The 21,062-nt window shown below is 38.7% G+C and overlaps 1 protein-coding gene across 8 annotated transcripts in view; it reads left to right on the plus strand.

The window, feature by feature from the left end:
* The first annotated feature begins 1,853 nt into the window (after positions 1-1,853).
* Positions 1,854-21,062, plus strand: part of LOC102226915 (nesprin-1-like) — a 145,690-nt gene continuing 126,481 nt past the window's right edge. For 4 of the 8 annotated variants that reach the window (XM_023347785.1, XM_023347786.1, XM_023347784.1 and 1 more), the window contains exons 1-2: positions 14,493-14,609; positions 17,721-17,782. In XM_023347785.1, the coding sequence (XP_023203553.1) occupies positions 14,528-14,609; positions 17,721-17,782 (144 nt within the window). In that variant the 5' untranslated portion in view covers positions 14,493-14,527. Of the gene's footprint in view, positions 2,096-14,491; positions 14,610-17,720; positions 17,783-21,062 lie in introns of those variants that run through there. The other 4 variants (XM_023347782.1, XM_023347788.1, XM_023347787.1 and 1 more) reach the window with 4 other exon arrangements.

Raw genomic sequence — 21,062 nt, forward strand, 5'->3', positions numbered from 1 at the left:
AAAGTCTGGTAACTCAAGGATTCTTTTATGAGCTGCCTAGTGATTCCCTTCGTTATACCCACCTCATTAGCCTGCTGCAAGTCATCTGCCGAAGCTGCAGGATCTCCAGTTAATGCTAATTTAATAGTTGTTGTGTTTCATGTGGGTTTCTTCCTTTATTGAATGACACTGTTGGCCAGAGCTCTGCAGCAGCGCTTTCAGGTCCTTTAAGAAGTCTCAGGAGAGGATGATGAAAGGTCTAGTCTAATGGGATTACACATGGCGATAAGTGCTCAGAGCCTGGTGGTTCATCACACCTCCCTCCTGCATTTCAAAGACGGGCATTGATCTGTTGTGGTGACACAGGACATCTGGGAGAATATATTCTGAGAGATCTTTATTGACAAAAATGTGGTTTTGTCTTTGTTGATAATTTATTATTTATTGTGACTGCTCTGGATAACACATTTTTAAAAAGGCATTTGCCTTGTCCATTGGTGTACCTCTATTGAGGTACACCAATGGATGTATATATGGATGTATATATTGTGGATTAGAAAAAAAACAAATTCAAACTTGTTCCCTTAACTGTTTACTAAGTAGCTTTTTGTATAATCATTCATGTTGATTAAAATCAATGTACAGATTTTAGTAACTGAAGTAACCCCAAATATAACCTTGTAGATTGGATTCTATTATTTTAGTGATCGGTCAAAATCCGGGAGCAGTTAGTTTACTTGCATAAATAAAAATATGTTCTTGCCTTGTAATTTAAAAAAAGAAGATCTCAAGCCATTTGTTTAAGTATATTTTTAAATCACACAGAGGTAGTAACTTTCTGTGTGTATTTATGAGTTAACCAAAATGTCCAGATGACTAAAAGCTGCATTTATGTCGCATGGTTAAGGCAGAAATTATGCTGTCACATTATTTGCTTTAATTGACGCAAAGAAAATCCTGACCTTATGTTGTTTTTAATAAAGTGAAGGTAAGCAATATGACAGATTCACTTTCCACCTGCTTCCTTTGTTATATCTTAAATAAATTTTGTTGTTGTTCCAAATTAAATCTGCTATAAATTTTGCTTTTCATATTTATATCAGTGATTTAAAAAAAAAATCCTGGTCCTCTGAGGCCCACTGTCCTTCATGTCATTCTGCCTCAATACAGGTGATTATATTGCCTCCACATCCTGTCATAAGTGCTGTAGAAGCCTGTTAATTGATCCTTTTGAGCATGGTTGAGAACTACTGGTCTGAGTCGGGGCTCGTTTCTCTGCTTTTTGAACAGTGGTAAATAAGCACTGATGAAATCATGCAATCAAAACGGTCCTGCTCACTGATTTGACTGTGAATATTTTCAGTCTAGAGGCAGCCCTCTGATGTTTGCACCACTGTCTTCAGAACTGTATTGAGAAGCATTTCTGAGTGGTTTCTCATATATTTCTCTGTTTTCCTGAAGATGTTTTTGTAGGATGCTCCTTTGGTTCCAACAAAGATTTAATTTCAAACTAATTGTGCCATAATTTTAGAAAATTGTAAGCTTTTAACCTGACTTTAACAAAAATATAGACTAAAATTGATTTTGTTTTCCATTTTCAGCTAATATATATTTTTTCTGTTGTAATTATCTGTTCTATTGACAGAATGCAGCAAGTGCGTTATGTGGACACCAGGTGGCAGTGTGCCTTCAAACCAAGGAGCACGTCTTGTCTGCAGAAGTATCAGACTCAGGCAAGGGAGGGAGGCTTTAAGATGTGTACTACACACACATACATGCTCGCAAAAACATGCAGCATGAACTTACATCATCGCTGTCAGGGGAGGAGCTTTGCTGAGTGTGAGGATTGCAGACTCCTACTGTAACAGGGATGACTTGTGCTGGGGGAACACAGTCAAATCCGGACATGATTCAGTTCTGATACTCAGCATTTAGTGTTAAGACACTGAAGTACTGCAACACAATCTGCTGCTTGGTCAGAGCATGAGAGTCCTGCAAAGACGACACTCAGCAGTTGGGACGAGACTTTGCTGACCTCAGGACAGCAGCATGGCATCACCCAGGCACTATGGTCACTCTGCTCGAGATATTGCCAATGTGATGCAGAGGCTGCAAGGTAAGGGCAAAATGCTTACTCATTCACAGGCTCCCAGGTTGGTTTGCAGCATTTTTAGAGGTGACCTCATGGTGGACATGCTAAAAATATATTTTTAACACCTTATTCTTGTTGCTTGTGACCGTGAATAACTTCTCTGAATAATGCTCTTATTTATGATTGCTTAGTAATACATCTTGGACTTTTCATATCCAATGATGAAAAGTCTATCATTGGAAAGCTGCATTTTCCCCCCAAAAATGTTAGTTTTCATAAGTTATTTATTGGAAACATTCTGAGGGGTCCGGATTGAGATTTTCAGTGGGGATGTAAGTGATGTTATATATTGTTTTGCAAAAGAAGCATATTAGAAACGCTGACATTAACGTTGCATGGCTTTTATTAACTGTTTATGCCTGTGCATTGCTGCTGCGTATTTGTGCTTATTTGCATACACATAACAGCATGCATGTGGTTGTTAATGTTTCTATGTGTGGAGAGACGAGACAGCAGACAATAGGACAGCTAATCCCTAGAGGAGCTGACGGGATGAAGTTTATTCCTCTCACTTAATTCGAGAGCAGTGACAGGACCTTCCCTAACACATTTTTTAAAAAATATTACAAACCCATCTTGATGTTGTACTTAACTCACTTTCCTCTTATTTATACATAGAATAAACCTTACATGCATCCAGCTTTTCACTATAATGTATCACAGATTTTGAGTGAGACAGTGCATCTCCAATAGGTCAAGATCACGTATCTCCTGCTGACAGAGTGAGATTGATGACGTTCGCAATCTAGCAGGAAAGTCAGGTGACAGTAGAGCTGAGATGCAATATGGCTGCTCCCAGTGCGGCTTCTGAGGTGGCAGTTTCTGTGAAAGCAGAGAGAAGCAGCAGCATCAGCAGCCACGTGGCTCCTCTGCATCACTGTGTGCAGGTGTGGATGCGCGCTTTGAATCCCAATTGTGCACCTACCGAGCTAAATTTAGAAGTCTCACTTTAAGCCCTCCCCTCACTGCACATTGCACACACACAATTGGGTGATATACGCTTGTATATACAGTTCACCTTATAAAAACCTGAAAATTACTGTTTGCAGAAGTTGAAGTATGTTTCATTCAAACTAAAGTTTATTGTTACCAGTGATTTTTTACAAACTAACAGTGTAATTGAAGAGAAAAGGGAGTTTTCCCATTTCTTATTTATGCAATGGTTTAATTTGGCAATATTTTGGTAGTGAAAGATATAATCTGAGCATTGCTTTTTTTAAGATTCTTTTTGGCAATCTTCTGTTTTTCTACACCCTTGGCAGAAAAACATCCCCAAAGCGTAACATCTTCAACTTCATGCATGACTGTAGAGGTTTTGCTCTTCCAGTCATTCTCAGCATTTCTCCTCCCCTAAACCACCACAGCACATTCTCTCCAGCCTTCTCTGAATCATTTATATGTTTACTGCAAACTCAAGATACTTTCTCTTCCTTCACCTTTCTGATGACCACCCTCAGCCAAAAAGTCAATATATTATTTTGAGCTTCAGACAGTAAGGGACTAATGAATATTTTAACTTCTCAAAAACCTTGTTGCAGATGATATTCTTGCTAATCTATCTTATCCCTGTTTACCTTCACCAGTTTTCTGGTTTTGCCCTTGCTGTTGATAATGTAGAAGTTGTTGAAGAACAAATTGATTTTGTGCACAGGTGTATTTACCACATTGCAAGTTAAGGTCAAGAATATCTGTTATTGATTGGATGATTGATTTTAGCTTCATATGGGCACAGTCTGTTGGTAGTGGGACCAATACCTATTTCACTAGATGATTTGAATATACATTTTGACTTTTATTTGAAACAACTTAAAAAATTTGAATCACACTACATAAATTCATAAGAGGACATAAAATATAATTTGATGAGAGAAACAGTTTCACTGCAAATAAACGTATTATTATTATTATTAATACTAGCCTATTTGGTTGACTGATTTCTATCCGTCTTTTAGAGCATAGGATCCGAATGTTTGATTTTATCATCAAATCATAAACCTTAAAGTTCTAATGTTTCTTTTATCAACTAAACATAAACCTGTTCTTTGTTTGGCTGGTATTAAATAATTAGAAATTGATTACATTAATAAGACTGGTATTCTCAGATTTGGGTATTATGGCATTTTATGGGTTGCTATAATCTTGGGTAATCTGTGAAATGGTTGTTTAATTTTTTCCAACCATTTATATGACTATTTATGATCCCCATGCTGAATTTTGTTTTGTTTTTTTATATTATCTGTTTTATAGAACTGTTTCCCAATAATCCACATTCCTCAAATCACAGCTAGATATGATGGCATTCCCACTTAAGCATTAATTTGGAAGTTGCTAGTAACTGCTGAGTGCAACATTAAAACAATCAAAAGTTATTGCCCCAGTTTTAGAGGCTGTGTTTTTCCTCTGTTTAACTGTCTCTTTTGGTGCACCTCTCTGTGAAAGAACACCAATTAGTGACACCATATGGCGGTAAAACAGAGGCTGCTTTGAACACCTCCCAGCCTGAACTCCTCCATATGCTGTGGAATTTGTGTATTTGTTGTCTCTCATTAATGAGAAAAGTAATGCAGTGTGTTTCTTTTTTAAGTGTTTCTGCATCTTACCTGTTTTCTCGGTTTTGTGGGTGGCAGAGGCGTTCATTCCTTACTACCCCTCTGAGTTTTACCGTCTACTGGTCTATCCAGCACATTCATGTTTGAGAAAACACCTGCTTGAATTATTCCTGCTAATGTTGCGTTATGTATGCCTCAGCATCTGGGAAGTTTAGTAAAGAAGGATCCAGAGCAGGATGGTTGGGTAAAGCCAGCAGAGGTCAGCATGTCTGAAGGACTTGCAGCAGGACCCATACTGAGACTGTTGGATGGATTAAACAGGAACGAGAAAGACAGCAGGAAGACCATAAAAATAAGACTGAGCAAGGAGAGGAAAGGGAGAAAGAGAGACATGTCCCACCAGTTCTTCTGATTGCTTGCGGGTCTGGCACAGATCCTAAGGTTGGCACGCAGCCAGGTTGACATCCTGGTGCCAGGGGCGGCATTATGATTTGGCCATGGTGAGTGAGACCCGAGCAGACGGTCACCTTGAGCCACAGCAGCCTCCCGTTTAGTTGTGACACTAACATTCATCGTCTGTGGGTCTGTATACCGCAGCGTCACACATGCTCATGTGCCCAGAGTTACACACAGACACAGAAAACACCACTGAGTCTTAAAAATAGCTACTATGCATCTTTTTCTCACCCGTCCCACTGCTGGGATTTAACAATTTAACTGAATGGCTAAACCCTGTGGTTAGGACCCGGAGCGAGTTTTTTGGACTATCAGTGATTGGCTGTGTACCCTGCTGCTTCTTCTCCTTGTCTTCCCAGATTGTGTTTATGAATCATTGCCATGGCTGCCGTCGCATGACAGCCAACATAAGATCTTTTTTTCCCCCTACCCTATGGGCTTTTTGGCTGTCTTTGGTTCAGATGGAACATTGTGTTTGATCAAATGACATCTCTCTCCGTGTGAGAGAGAACCCTAGCAGGTATTTGTGTTTAGATCCTGGATGCTTAATGTGACTGATTCTATTGCAAAGCAGATTATAATCTCTTTTTACGTGACAGACGGTGAAGGTCTGACTGACACATCACAAGATTAGGTCACTAAAAGGGGTCCAACCATACAAAATGGGCTGGTAGGATGCTTTTTGACGCTTTAACCTTCTTTTAAATGTCACACTTTCACAAAGGTCAGATGGAATAGGGGATAATGTTGGCATATTCATTTGTGTTTTCTGAATTAAAAACCAACCCTTTTATATGTTATCAAATTAGATGTTTTTTAAAAAAAAAAGGTCTTGAGTGTTCATTTTGGTCAGTTTCTTCCTCTACTGATGCAATGGTAAAGGATTTACAATGTACTAGAGTCCACTAAAATATGATGCAAACTGAAACAATACAAAGTGATATGGTGTTTCTGTATGCAATTAGTATCATATATTTAGTAATCCTTTGTGGGAAATAAATTTTTTACTCATCACTGCCCCAGTAACTGTTCACAAAAACTATTAAACAAACATTTAACCTTTTACTCTGAGTATTTGCCTTCTGTTTCTAGGTAGATATCTCTCTGAGTGAAAATGTCACACCATCACCTCTATATTTATTTAATGCTTCAGCACAGTTGGTGGGGGTATCCAGCAGTCCCATTCTGCAAACGTGGTTTTTTGACGGCTTGAAAAAATCTGTAGCAATGCAGAAATATTGCCAATACCTCATATATTGTTCTTGCCGCTTCTATGAAATTTTTAATGTATCCCAGTCATAAGCTCATATGATCTCAATGCTCCTATTACAGTGATGTATAGATGTATATGAAAAAAATAAATAAAATGTAGCATTTGTAGATATATACTGTAAGAAGCAGTGTGGCAGTAGCATTACACAATACAAATGTGATCCACTACTTAGACGCAGTTCTTGTTTTAAAGCTGAGCATAGATATGTGTTAATGGATAAAAAAGTGTTCCTTGCAATATATTATTGACCTCCTAATGCATTTATTATGGAGCTCAGTGTCTGCTTAAGGCTGCCACAGCTGGTATCTCTGCCCAGTTACACTATTTTTAGTACTTCTACAGCACATATAACGCTTTATGTCAGTCTTTTCTATCAGACAGATTTGATTGGCATACTAAACAATGTCCAAGGAGATAAAATCCACCCACCTTTGCTTTTAACCCCAAGCTACATTCACCTCCTGCCTACAATGCCATGTATGCTCTTATCTTTCATCCACAGACACCTTAGTTCCTTTTTCCACCTGTCACAATGGGATGGGGTGGTGGGAAAGTTTGCCTTTAGCAGTAAATTAGCAGGTCACTGTGAAGCCCTGACCTCAGGGAGGTCACCTGATCAGATAAAGTGATAAGTAACACAACAGCCAAAACAGGGATTGAAAGTTTTATGTTAATCTGCTCAAAGTGCCATATGTTTGGATTTATCAGCCCAGCAGTTTATTTAATCAAACTTATATTTACTATGCAGTACTGACATTCAAATAACAGCGTAATATTTCGAAATCTTTGATCATTTTATTATCATCTCTTTCTGGAGGTGAACTCATCTATGGAAAATAAGATTCTTTACTCCTGTTTTTATTCACATAGTGTCAATGTTTACTTCTCAATTCAATTATGCGGCATGATATCCACCATCGCTTCTCATTTACCTCCAGTGCAAACATCAGAGAATTTAAAATTATGTCTAAGACATGCTATTTGCTGCTGTAACCAGGATGGGATGTGTCTCCTTGCTGTGTTTGCCTTCAGACACAAACTCAACCTTTCACCTGGTGTAATAAACATGTAAGTCCTGCTTTTAATTCAAAAATAAATTGTCAAAGAATGACAGACAGCGCTGGTTTCAATCAGACAGAAAGTGTGGCCGCTGTATAAGCATAAATGCACTCAAATCCGTTGTATGAAGCAGGATTTTGTAGATTATTCTGGCGCTGTTCCAGGCAATATTTTTATTTTTTTTTTACCTCATAGCAAAGACAAGATTTTAAGTGAATTTACTGCTCAGGCCACTGATTTATGTAGTGTGCTGACGCCAGTCCTTTCGCTTTATTTGTCCCTGTAATGTGTGGCGGGCCACTGAACCTGGATAAAGAGCTTAGACTGTCTGACCCACTCCTGCACTCTCACACGCATAAAGCATCCCACAGACGTACACACTGCAGTCGTCATGGAGTACAGCAGAGAAACTTTGAGCTGAATATATTTTTCAGAACCAGATTTAGTTTCTGTAATACTTCTAGTCCCCTAAATGGTGTTTTAATTTGACACATGTGCCTATTACAGTCTGAAGAGCATGAGCTGCATGTTCAGACTGTTTGTGTACATTTCCAAATGGGGTTTTGTTCTGCTAAATGCATTTTATTAGATTAAAGGGGCAGCATTATGTAAAGCAGACGTTTTTGAGCCTTACATCATGTTATAATATTACTTCATCAAAAATATACCTAGAGTGTTACTTTGATTCTTGCATGCATATTTGAGAAATCCTTTAATCTCCCCTGGCAACTATTCAGCTGTGCAAAATGCCTGGTTTGACCTACCACCATCTTTGAGCGCGAAGCTGCAGTTTCCAAGCTTCTGCCCACAGAGCATCCCTCCCCCACTCAGCTCCTTTAGACTAGCAAGCAGCAATTAGCAAACAACTGGTGGAACTGCACATTCGCTGAGCTCATTATACGATTTACTTCTCAGTGCAAAGCTGGTAAAAATTTTGTTAAAGGGTTAATAGAGAAGCTATTTTGTGATGATGTCCTGAAGCCGGAATGTTGGAAATAGTAGGACTTTCTTAAAGAGACAGAGGCCCCTTTTTAAAGGCATTAATTAAGAGGTCAAATTTCCTTTTAGTCACATTTAATTTAATCTGAATTTTTATATTAACTGAAGGTAACATAGTTACTTAATTGTGCTGTAAAATTTTGTTTCTACGTGGCTGGAAAACGCATAATACTATCGCTCTAAGGAAATTAGCTTATGCACCACAATGTAACACTAATTTGTCACAGAATAAATGTTAGTTTTCTTAAGCTGCTTATGTTTCTTTTAGCTTTAAATCTATTCAATTTGTTGTAACTTCGTTTCAAATGTCTTCGCTTTTCATGCTCACATTTGTGTTCATTTTCTCTATACATTCGTGTGAAAATGTGTCTCTCTGGTGCAGGTGCAGAAATTGCTAAAATTACCGTATCAGTGGCTTGAATTTAATGAACACTGATATTTGGACATGTTTTTGTGAACGGCAAAGTGCCTTCTCTGCACATCTGCTACTGAATAGGATGTGATGGTGCATGAGAGAGGAAGACGGGGGTGTTTTGATAATCACTTTGACTTGTTCCCCCTTTTCTTGCTCTCTTTAATGTGGTGTCATTATTACTGAAATGTAATTAGCTATGCTAATGGGCTGACATTTGGACTTCCGTCTCAGCACTTACGTCGGGACTGGCAGAAATGTGCCACAAATGAAGTGGGATCACAAATGGAGAGGCTGAATGGACACATGAGGACTGAGTGGAGGCTGTGAGAGTGTGATGGGGGCTGCTATTGAGATCTAGGGCTAAAGTAGTGTAGAGTAAGTATGAGGAGCATTTTTTAAAATTAGGAATTGTTTGGGTGAAAGAGCTGGAATCAGGAAATAGATAAATAGGCTACAGTAGGATAGAAAAGGGTCTGAAAAGGCTCCATTTTCTGGGAAATCACTCTCATCTGTGTCGAATGTGTGCTTGACAAATCAGCTGCATGTGTGTGAAGTAATTATGGGATGCCTCTGCAGAGCACAACAATGCCACCCTTTTAGAACATGATAGCTTTAACAGGCTGCTCCATTAATGCTGCACAGCAGATGAAGATACATTACAGCATTTCTGCTCAGCAGTGTTGTCTCAACACTTGAACTTACTCTCATTTCGTCACAGACATCCATGTATTGGGATTTTACATGTCGGATCGACGCAATAGAATATGATGGATGGTTTTACAACATTTCACAAATATAATTCAGAAAACTGGCGCACATTTACATTCAAGTTGAATGGAGATCTGTGAATGTGAATTTTCAAGTCTTGCCACTAATCCTTAATTAGATTTACAGAAATCAGATTCTGATATTAGTTTGCACACAGTTGGAATCTATTCACTAGATTAAAACGAGCTGAATATAAATGTTCATAGGACTTCAGTTTGGGGGGAAAAATACAAACCATGGATTTTGTTTTTCCTTCATAATTACATGAAGTAAAACTCTATAAAGACATCAGCCTGAATAAACAGCTATCACATGAATCAGTCACTTGAAATCCAAGTGACAGAGTTAATTACTCTGAACCTGTGGTTGTAAAGTAATAAGTGAAACAGTTAAAATAGCCTAAATATGCTTGCAAACCACTATAGTTGAATAACTACAAAATTACAAAATTATTAATCAATAGAAGAGTATGTGGTATTGTACAATTAATGCATCAAAGCCTGTACTTGTCTGACTCACCAGGCTGTGTTTTAATAGATGATCTGATGTTTTCCTCATTTTTCATTGGATCTCACTGATTTCTTCTAAGATGAAGCAAAGATTTGTTGCAATTATTACCTTGCATTTCCACTTGGTGGCGTTGTGTCACTATGCACTTCAATGAGGACTTAATAAGCACTCTTGGTTGCTCAGATAGGAAATCCAAACATCCTTAGGGTGAATAGATTACAATGTGAGCAGAAGCAGTGCTACCCCACCCTTCAGGAGGAGGCGTTTGTTTTTCCTTTAATGGTTGAAAAGATGTTGTTCCTCCCCTCTTTGAGAAGCGGCACTGCCTGCAGTCATACCTGTGTAAACACTGGGCTATGACTAACATTCAGACCTCCACGACCTCTGTGACAGATCTTGTGTTTTCCTTTTCTTTTTTTTTTGTTAGGTTGCCAGGGGTTCCAGTAGAGATCCTGAACAGCTGAGGTTCAGTCTTTTTTTAACCCTTACCCTGTTTTTTTCCCTCTACTGGAAAGCCTGAAACACTCCTGAGATTTGCTGCCTAGAGGAGTCTGTTCTTATACATTTTGTGGATGCAGTAGAAGAGAAAACGTCTCTGTCTCTGTTTGAGTGTGTGTTTTCGTGTCTGGCTGCACCTGCTCGCCTTGTGTTTCACTCATCCCCCATGGTGAAGCTTAATAAGTCCCTTGAATCCTTATCCTCTGGTTTTGATTTTGTCCTGGGGTTGTTTTTTGTAAAGCAGCGTAACTCACATGAGAAGTTCAGCTTACTTGTTTTTGCCCTAGAGGCACTTGTTGGAGAAATTCTTGAACACATACTAAATAAGCAGGAATGCAGCCTGTGCATGTTTGTTTGCAGCTGTAGTAAAGCAGGATTAAATCAGGATACCTGTCAAATTAAATGTTTCTCATTGACAATTTTCAGCACCCTGGATAGCTCCTTCACACTTCAAAATTTATGTGTAGCTCCTCAACAGCACATCATTGGCTGCTGAGACATATTTAACTTGACATTAATGTTTAAATAAACCCAAAATACGCTTTTATTATTTATAACATTGATATTCTTTGAGCTGTCTTGTCCTGCAAGAAGAGTGGTATGTGAAAACAATAGATTTTTCCAAGCTGTAATACTTTACAGGCCAAGGATTTTATAGCAATTCTGTTATTGACCATGAATTGGAAAAAAGCGAAAGCCCCTCTGAATGCTGCTTTCCATTGGCAGAAAAATAATGGATTTATGAGCTGAGGTGAAAAAGTAAAAGGCAATGTAAATGTAAATACAGACTTGGATAAATATTTCTATACAGAAATGTAAAGCACCCTTGTTACTTGTTTCAGAAACAAGTATGTGGTAAATGCATTTGATAAAACTGTGATGGCTGGTTTCAGAGACGAGTGTCAGCAGTGTCATTATCAGCGGGCAGATAGCAGATGACAGCTGCCATTGGTTATTGATGACTTTCATAATTAAAATCTCTTATGGGAAGAAGCAGAAGAACAAAAGGAGAGGGGAAAAAATCACAGAAAATGATGAATGGTCCTTTCATCGCTAAAGCTGATATAGGAACCAGCAGGCTCCTCTGTGTGGATATTGCTTTCCAGGAAAGTCTCTGAATTTGGCTTCAAAGAGGATCTGCTAGCTTTTAATATTCCCACAGCTCTGAATGTCCACATGTTTGGTTTTTCACTTGTGTACATGAAATCACTGAGTGACATCAGGCAGGAGGAATTGATACAAATCAGACATTTAAACGGAAGAAAATGCTGCAGTATGCTGGTCCTATTCTCTGCTGGATTTTGCCCTTTCAGCATTACAAATGCAGCACTTGCAATGTTCTGGAGGCAATCGAAACGGTTTGCAACAGCATCTTCAGCTAATATCCATCCAAGGAGAAGCATTCCTGTGGTTACCCGAGTCTGAGGGGTGTGAGTGCATAAAGTAGCTGAATAAACAAGGCTGCAGCTGACTTTTATTTTTGTTTTTACATGGAATAACAGTAAAATTACATCAGTATAGAAAAAGCAATTAATCATAGTGAAAGGAAACACAAACAGATGGTAACTACGTTTATAACTAACAGGTATCAATTGGGACTGTGTGAAATGACCTACATTTCTATATCCTTTAGGGAAATTATTTGCCACACTGCTGCTTTTCACAAAACAAGAGTAATTCTGCCGACAAACAATCCCTTTTTACCATGAATTCTTTATCACCACTCTAATTCAGAGGAGTTTTGCTTTACAAACAAGTTTATCTATGGATCTAACCTCTCCGAATCTGGACCTTCAGTAATTCTTTTAATTTGTTTCCCTGTCACTGTTATGTTTCCTCTAACCTGATAAAAAATTCAGTGTACTCAAGAGTTTTCTGAATGGGCGGGGAAGAGTGAGGGGTGTATTTAGGACCATTAGGAGATACTAAGCTCCCCGCAAATTAGATTGCGTACATCATGTATATCTGGGATATTGCCATCCAGTCATCCAAGGTGTAGCCAAGGACGATACATAGGTGGAGCTCTCTATGTATTGAATTAATTCGATATATTGCCCAGCCCAGAGCTAACACTCTGCCCTCCATAATTTGTTGTTTACTTTTTTCAGTTTTTTAATGCTTTAGATTTACAGGAGAGACCACATTTCTGTTCCAGTTGCTTGAGGTTCAAAAGCATTTTCTTATTTTCTGAGGGGATTTTATGAATCTTATTTTTAGAGAAACTCCTAACAGGCTGATTTCTATTCTTTTGGAAATTATTTACATTTGATATATGCACTGTATATATCAAATCTAATGTATATAAATCTGACTTTGCATTTTGACGCCTTGAAATTGGCATCTGTCTTTTTAAGAAGCTGTTACTCTTTTCGACACTCAGCCTTTACACCGTCATCACCACAAATCTTCCCGGTATGTCATTTTAAGACATTCGTAGGAGTGTCAGACTGAGTATTACTTTGTATGAAAAGCTCAGGAGACTCTCAGTTTGCAGTGGTGCTCCGTGAGGCAGAAGCTTGCCTGGAGGCTGCAGCTCCGGGGAGCAGCTTTGTGAGAGCAAGCGTTTAGGCTCTCCGAATAATTGCCATGGGAGATTTCAGGATTCCTCAAGCATGCGTGAAAGAATCAAAGTAACAATCCAGGTATATTTTTGTTAAGGGAATAACATTATAACATAGTATAAAGCTAAAAGAAAGTCAATTTTACATTTTAAAGTGGACTGTCTTAATCTTACTTTTTCTGAAAGAGCAGATTTTATTGTCTAAAGTCCCATTAACTTGAAATTCATGAGCATTTTCTTGTTTTCTGAGAGCGTTTAAAGAGCTTATTACCATTTAAAAGTGACAATAACCACGTATATTAGATGTTCCCACCCATGATTTAAGTGCAGGCATTTGAACCTCGACTAGGATAATGTTGTGTTTTATTGTTTTCTGTGTTCCTAGAGGCTCCAAAATGCACATATGTACCGTTTGTGGTTTAGATGAAGGCAGATCCTTTATGAAGGGAGTACAGTCGCAGCTAGCTCAGACGGGATGACTGTCAGTGATTGTGTGTTCCCCTGTAGGCAGAACAGAGCAGAAAGCTGCATGTCTCACAGCACCGCATGACATCCATGTGGATAAGAGGGAGCAGTAAGAGCGCCAGAATCACATGGGGAATTCCTCCACGTCTGTCGCAACGAGGCTGTGTGAGAGCACGGGCGTGTGGTACTGTCAGAGTGGAGCTCCCACTAACCTGCTAAACAGTCCCCTTCAAACCCACCCACCATGGTCCTCCCCTTCTGGATCAGGACAGCACTGCTGTGACATCACCCATTCCCACACAATTTGATTGGCTGGCCATTGGAGGGAAGTGGATTTTTCCTGCAGCAGAGTGAAAACGTGGGAGGACCGAAGGTAGAGAGTGTAAGGGGAGGGGAGGTTTGAGCAGGAAAGATTGATGCTGAGGCAAGCCGGCACTGCGCAGCACTCACACACACTCACCCCAACACTCCGAGTATCACGCGTACTCTCATCACACTCCCAAGCTGCTTAACAGGCAGGAAAAGCACTGACTCTGACTGAGTCTGCAGCCCATTACTGCAGGACAGGACAGAGAGGACGTGAAGAACGAGTGGAGACCCAACAGGGCAATTCATTCATCTGTGTTTTACCTCAGAGCAACAGTTAAACTGCTGTCATCTCAGGAGGTCCAGACCTCCAGAGAGGTCTTTACAAACACATCCCTTTTCCAAAAAACAGAGGTAGGAAAGGCAGCAAGGGCAGAAGCAAGGACAAGTGTTGCCTCTCTCCCGGAGGTTGTCGTGGACGTCCTCCCAATGTCCTCATGAAAACAGGCAGAAACCTGCATGAGGTCTGGGCTAAAAGATGGCACGGCGAGTAGGGGGTGAAGGCTCTCCGAAAAAGACATCTCTCAACCTGGTGGCAGGGTTCTACCATTACCTCCGAGGTAAGTGGGGCAGCGTGTCTGCACAGCAGCGTGCTCTACTGAGAAAGCAGCAGAGAAAGTTCCTGTATGTATATTCTGCATGCATCGTAGTATGTGTGTTTGTAGTGTTGCATTGCAGTGCTGAGTCTGTACATGCCTTCAACTGTGCAGGGTGTTTTTTTTTTCTTTTCATCCTGGTTGTTGAGAGTATGTCAGAAAAAAGAGACACCGATTTGAAATGCACGTTTCTTGGCAGACTGTGTATGTTTGTGTTTGCTTTTGAGTTTGGAGGCTGTTGATTTTGAAGCTTGCAGAGAGTGGAACAAGCAAACCCAGCAGACAAGCAACTCCCCCTCTGCATGGATCACATTGCAGGGGTGTGACTGTTAAATGTTTGGCTTCTCTGTCTTGTCTAACTCTCTTCTTATCTGTATTTGGATATGACTAAAGAGTCAGCACTCTGCTTATCAAGAAGATTCATCTAAAACATTTTTACAATTTGTGTGCGTTATGCTTAGACTGCTGCTTTAATACGGTTAAATTAAAAGAAGATACAAATTTTGAAATAAATGAGATTGTACTCAATGCAGGGGTCAGAGACAAGTGATGCAAGAGATGTGTTGTCATGCTCGGTTGCTGAATGGGTTTTTTTTCCCCCCTCTTTGTCATAATGAGAGAACTTGAGTGTGTGTGCGTGCTTACAGTAAATTGGAGAGTGTGTGAGTTCAAAGTCACCTCGTCCCTGAGCCCGAGAAGCTGGCACAGGCAGACGCGTTCTCCGCCATGCGTGTTCCTGCTTTAGGTTCAAAATTTCTCCCATTTTCATCCAATATTTCAGCCCATCAATATTTGATAATTCCCGGACCCAATCAAAAGATTAATTCATAGTACAGGGTCTGCTCAGTGGCACGTATGACTACGCAGGGATGTATCTGCATTATGTATGAACAGCAGCACCTCTTCCCCACCACCACTATTACACCAACGCCACCCCTTCTCAATCTCCTCCCCTTTGACACGCTCTCCCTATCTGTTCACATCTGCCCACTGTACCCACTGACACACTAACCAACTTGAGTGTAATCAGTCCGTCAGCAGATTTCATTAAGGTAGAATGGAAGGCACTGTGTCAGACATCGTCCTCTCTCCTTGCTAATGTGCTTATCTCAAGGAGACTGCTCAGTGGTCCAGATGGGACAGAAATGGCACAGTGACAGTGAATGTACGTCTCAGAAAGCTTTGAAACTGTTATATGCTGAATTTGAAAATTAAAAAATGAAAATTGGATAATGGTGGTGTAGCAGTGGATATGTTGCCTGATTTAAAGAAAACCTCTAATACTATTAACTATGCAGTGAAATGGATAAACCCATGTAAAGTGAAGAAAACGGTGTGTTTGCATAGCTGGCAAATCTCTTTATGAAGTGGTTGATCATAATACGTAGAACTGAAATGGTCATCTTTGTATACAGTATCACAATCACAAAGCACTGTTTGGATGTAATTTTCAGTATGACATTTCAAGTCTCAGGCCTCTTTATATTAAAAATATATCAATATAATAGTAATAAATATGATCAGTTGTGGGAAGTCTTACTGTCCTGATGTATTTCTTTTGTATGGAGCCCATGGAGACTGTTGGATATTATCAAAATATTGAAAAAGGAAAAGTTTTCCAGAAAAATTCTGGTTAATTGTAATCGCCAGAGCTGTACTTTCAGCTTTAAGTTTTGTCTTATTTGTCATTAGAGACTGGATGATTACTAAGATGAACCAAGGATTTGAAAACTTTTGGTTTTGAATAGGCAGAACTGTCCATCATTCAGTTGCAAGGGTTCTTGTAATAATTCTATTCAATTCAGTTCAAAAATACTTTATTGTTCCCAAAGGGAAATTAAATATAGTTGTAAGTCATGATATTCAATGTTCCTTTAAGAGTTATTGTAGATGCTGTGGACAGAAAGAATCTCCTGTAGTGGTCTGTATTTCAGCGGCTCTGACTGAAGACATTATGCTGTGACATTCTCATGAAGAGGATGGTCAAAATTGTTTATAATTTTCTTGATTTTATTCAAAAACAGTTGTCTTATTCTACTTATTAGATGAATACAGATCATGTTGTATATTCACATGCAATTAAAAAACACGATAAATCAGAGGATCCATCAGTTGTAAAGTTTAAAATCTGACTGACTGGGTAAATCAGACTTGCTTCTAAAAGCTGGTGAAGGTCTGTAGATAGACATCTAGATCTGGATGTTTATAGTGTTATAATAACAATAGTTTAAGTATTTGTTTGTGACAGTGAATTCACAACTTTCTGAACATATTTAAAGAGGGACAAATATCATATATTCTAGTTTTTGGTTCATTTTTGGCACAAAATAATCAATTTATGCATTGAGTAGACATAGACCAGTGTGTCACTCTCAGGGTATAATGACCCTGAGTAGAAATACAATAGGTGACTTTCTTGTATTTTTACAAAAATAATTAAGCAAATCAGTGTGTTTTTTGCCTCCATGGCTAAATTTGGCATATTTAAATAATGGACTAAAGTGCTCATGTTAAAAATGTTGCATTTTAAATAAATAAAAGTAAAACAAACATTGAGTAATTAACATATGAATCAAGCTTGTGACCCTTTTGTGCTTTCATTTGAGCTGAGTGGCTTTTAGGGGACATCTTTAACAGACATCTATCCTATTGATTGTGCCTTTTGCTAATTGGCCTTTATCACAGTGGCCACAACTAACAACCACATGGATAGGTAAATCAGTACATGTGCAGTACTCTTGCCTTCATGTGCTGCCCTTTTAACATCTGAAAGGTCACTTTCAAGAACAGAATTTCCTGTCCGCAAAAAGAGGAGTTCAGCTTGAGAAAATGTCATCGATAAATGTCAAGTGACGTTTCATAGTATGTTAGCAGTGAATAAAAAATTTGGTGTGACTGTCTACTGACACATCAGGCATAAAGCGATGAATCAAAGTTAATTAGAATCCACCATGCCCTTTCTGGAAAGCCCAATCGGCTCTCACAATGATAGACAATTAGAAGATTGCGTTTTAATCCCTTATTTGTTTATTATCGCTCAGGACTAATGGGAATGCTCTGGGCTCTGATTTACAGATGAGCAGGAGGCGGTGCAGAAAAGGACGTTCACAAAATGGATCAATTCCCACTTGGCAAAGGTAAGAGGTTTTGCTTCCTTCCCTGCTGCCAGTATTTTGTTGTCCAATTTACACAAACACAGGTGCTTGTGTTTGTATGGATAGAAAACTTCAACAACTCTATTCTTTTCTACCCCATCCTTTGTGCCGACTGGAACATTTTCTCCATTTTCAAAAAAAAATAAAGAAAAAACCAAAGCCCACTTATCCAGATAAAACCCACACACAGTCATCACATGCCTTCAGTGTGTTTTTTCTTATTCCTTCAGCCTCAAGTAGCTGATATCAAAGATATTTGGCTTAATTCTCCAAATGACATTACTGAACAGTGCATTCATTGCTTTCCCTGCAAGCTGAAGTTGGTAATTTATATTGTACTATCTCAAATAAGGGTAATTTAGACAGCTTAGGATAAGAGGTTTTAGTTGAAGCTTATTTTTTGAATGAGATGATGTTCACACGTCTGTCATTGTTGTGTCATGCTGCATTGTACTCCTTGGTTCCACTCATTACTGCTTTAAATGCCGTATCTGTGCTGGCTGGACAAGTCAAATATGGCACAGGGCAACACAATTAAGTGTTATTTCAATGAGTGACGCTCCTTTCAAGGTTTTCTATTTGACTACGACAGCTGTGGAAAGTCCAAACTGGTGGAGGTGGAGCAGAAAATTCATATGAAAGGATGGGGATAAACCCTTCTGTTGTATGAAATATTAAGCACAGAGCATGCCAGGAAAATATTCAAAGCACCCTGCACACCAAAACTGCCTAAAATTAAATGTGTCTTTTTCACTTTGAGAAATTTAAGGACATCCAACCTACTGTATAGTTTGAATACATTTGTTCAGCATATTTGGAGGCATTCCTAACAATGCCTATGAAGTAAATGAAGATTTCTTTAAATGTGTACTTTTCTTTTTTGGGGTTGATTAAAACGTAAAGGCATTTTTGATTAATAATCTGTGATTTTCTGTTTCTCTTCCCCTTAATTTAAAATGAGAAAAACAAAGCAGCACACAATTAGATTAAGGCAGATTTGGGCATAATAAATCAACTTGCTTAACTACCGTGCTGAAACTATGTGCTTTGGTAAGAAAAAACAAGAGCAGCTTGATTGCTTAAAAACAATAAATCATAATTATTTTTGGTAAATTTTAAAATCAAAATTATTTGAAATAATTATTCTTTGAGTTTGAAAAAAATAATGAGTTTATTGACTTGAAGAGTAGTGAATGGCCTGGAAAGAAAGATGAACATTTCCTTTTGTCAGTCTGGGAAACTGATAACACAATTTAATAACAACAGAAAACTACACAATACATAGAAAAAGTAAATGAATAATTGTCACAATGAATAATAAATAAGAACAAGTTGCTTCAAGCAAATGCAAATTGTTTTTCACACATTTTCATCAAGGGTGACAATAAATGTAGAGGATGCTGCATATGTCGAGTATTGTCACCATCCTTTACATTAAGTTTGGTTTCTTCTTAATTTAATAATTTTATTAATTTAGTATTTATTGGCCATGAAATATTTAGTCTGAAGAGTTCTCCACTGGTGTTAATTAAAGAGCTTGAATGAAAATGTAAACATTTACTTTTGTCTCCACGAAGAGTGAGATTATTAGTCCCACATCTGCTTGAGCAAACATGTAGATCCAAAAGCTTTGCTTGCTATAAAGGCTGGGACTCAGGGAAATAAGCTAGTTTGGCTCCATCCCAAGAAACCAAGGCATAATCAGGTGATAAGATATATTAAAAAAGTTAATGAAAGAGGTTGGTTATTGTTCTTTATTTTTGATATTTTTATACCACCTAGCAAATTTTATATCAGCCTTTTTGCTTAACTTTACACAAAAAATCTATTATTTCTCAAAATATATTTCTTAAACAATAAAAAAGTGGAATAAAGAGAATTTGTCTCCTATGATCAAATTCAGTTCAAAGGCAAGAGCATATTTCATCTCAATAGATTGTCTCTCTCTTGTTGCTCAAATTACATACTCGCAATCACTGTCGTTGCCCATCGAGAACCTGCTCACCTGATGCCTGATGTTGCCATAGTGACACTGATTGGTCTAAATTTGTCTCCAAAAATCTCTTTGTGTTTAGCTTTATCTTAATCAGGAAACAAAAAGTTGCTTAGTTTACAGCTGGTTAAAAGGATAAAATGTGCATTATTCCAACATTGAAGAATGTATGGATTCTAAGACATTAAAGGGCGTTATACTGTGTAAGGGGACAATAAAGGTCAAGGATTGAGTTGAGTGAACACAGCTCCACAGTCACAGGAATGATAGCAGGAATGAGAAGGACAGAAGTTGGTGCAGCTTTTATCTGTGAGGAATGGAGCCTCCTCCTGGCTATGCAGATGATTAGGCTACTCCAGTTATCTCAGGTCTTTATTTCAGTGCCTAAAGGTGCGTGATTAATCGTTAGGTGAGTTGAGACTTATCATCAGGGCTTCCTTTCACTAACACTCCCCTCCCCCTTACTCTTCCATTCCACAGGTATAACAAAAGAAGTCCTATAAGCTTTAAAAACTGTCTCTTTGCTAGAGGAGATGTATTGGAGCTAGTAATTTATACAGAAGATTAATGGGTATCATTACTTTAAGCAGTTCACCAGATTAACTCAGTGAAGATATAAATTGTAAGAGAGCAGCAGGGTCTGTGTTTCTGCAGGCTGTGTGTTTAGATATAGGCTGTTGTCATGTAGGCCACACAGCAGGACAAGTTTTTAATTTTCAAGTGTAGTCGCTCGTCAAGTTGCACTCATTGCAACTCTGCAGAGGAGTGACAACTATGAAGGGCGGTGATAGGGCTTCAGTGAGCGGACCCCAAGTTTCCATTTGACAAATCCTTTCTGAGAGGGTTAAAGCTTAATTATAGAGTGGCCAGTGTGAACCGCAGAGGTTTCATCGTCGCTGAAGCATTTTCCAGGAAAACGGCTTTAGAGCCATAATCAGTGGACCAAGTGTTTTTAGAGATTACAGCAGCAGTAAGTGAAGCTCCCCGAGGGTGTTTGCTTCCTTGCTCCCCCTGCCCACTCACTTTTTGTTATTATTATTTTTCTTTAGATTTCCCCAACAAGCCACACAGTTGCATTCAAGTTTTTTTCCCCATTTATTTCAATATTCAACCAGCCAACTCTGCTTAAAGCCTCTTAGTTCTTCTCTTATTGTTAGTGTTAAAGTCCTTAGAGTAAAACCAAATGATCTGATCAAGACTGTAATTGGCAGCTCAGATGTCAAAGACAAAAAGGAAATAAGCAGCACAGTTAAAGCCTGACTGATGCAT

The sequence above is a fragment of the Xiphophorus maculatus genome, chromosome 15 (genome assembly GCF_002775205.1).
Source record: "Xiphophorus maculatus strain JP 163 A chromosome 15, X_maculatus-5.0-male, whole genome shotgun sequence".
NCBI lineage: Eukaryota > Metazoa > Chordata > Actinopteri > Cyprinodontiformes > Poeciliidae > Xiphophorus > Xiphophorus maculatus.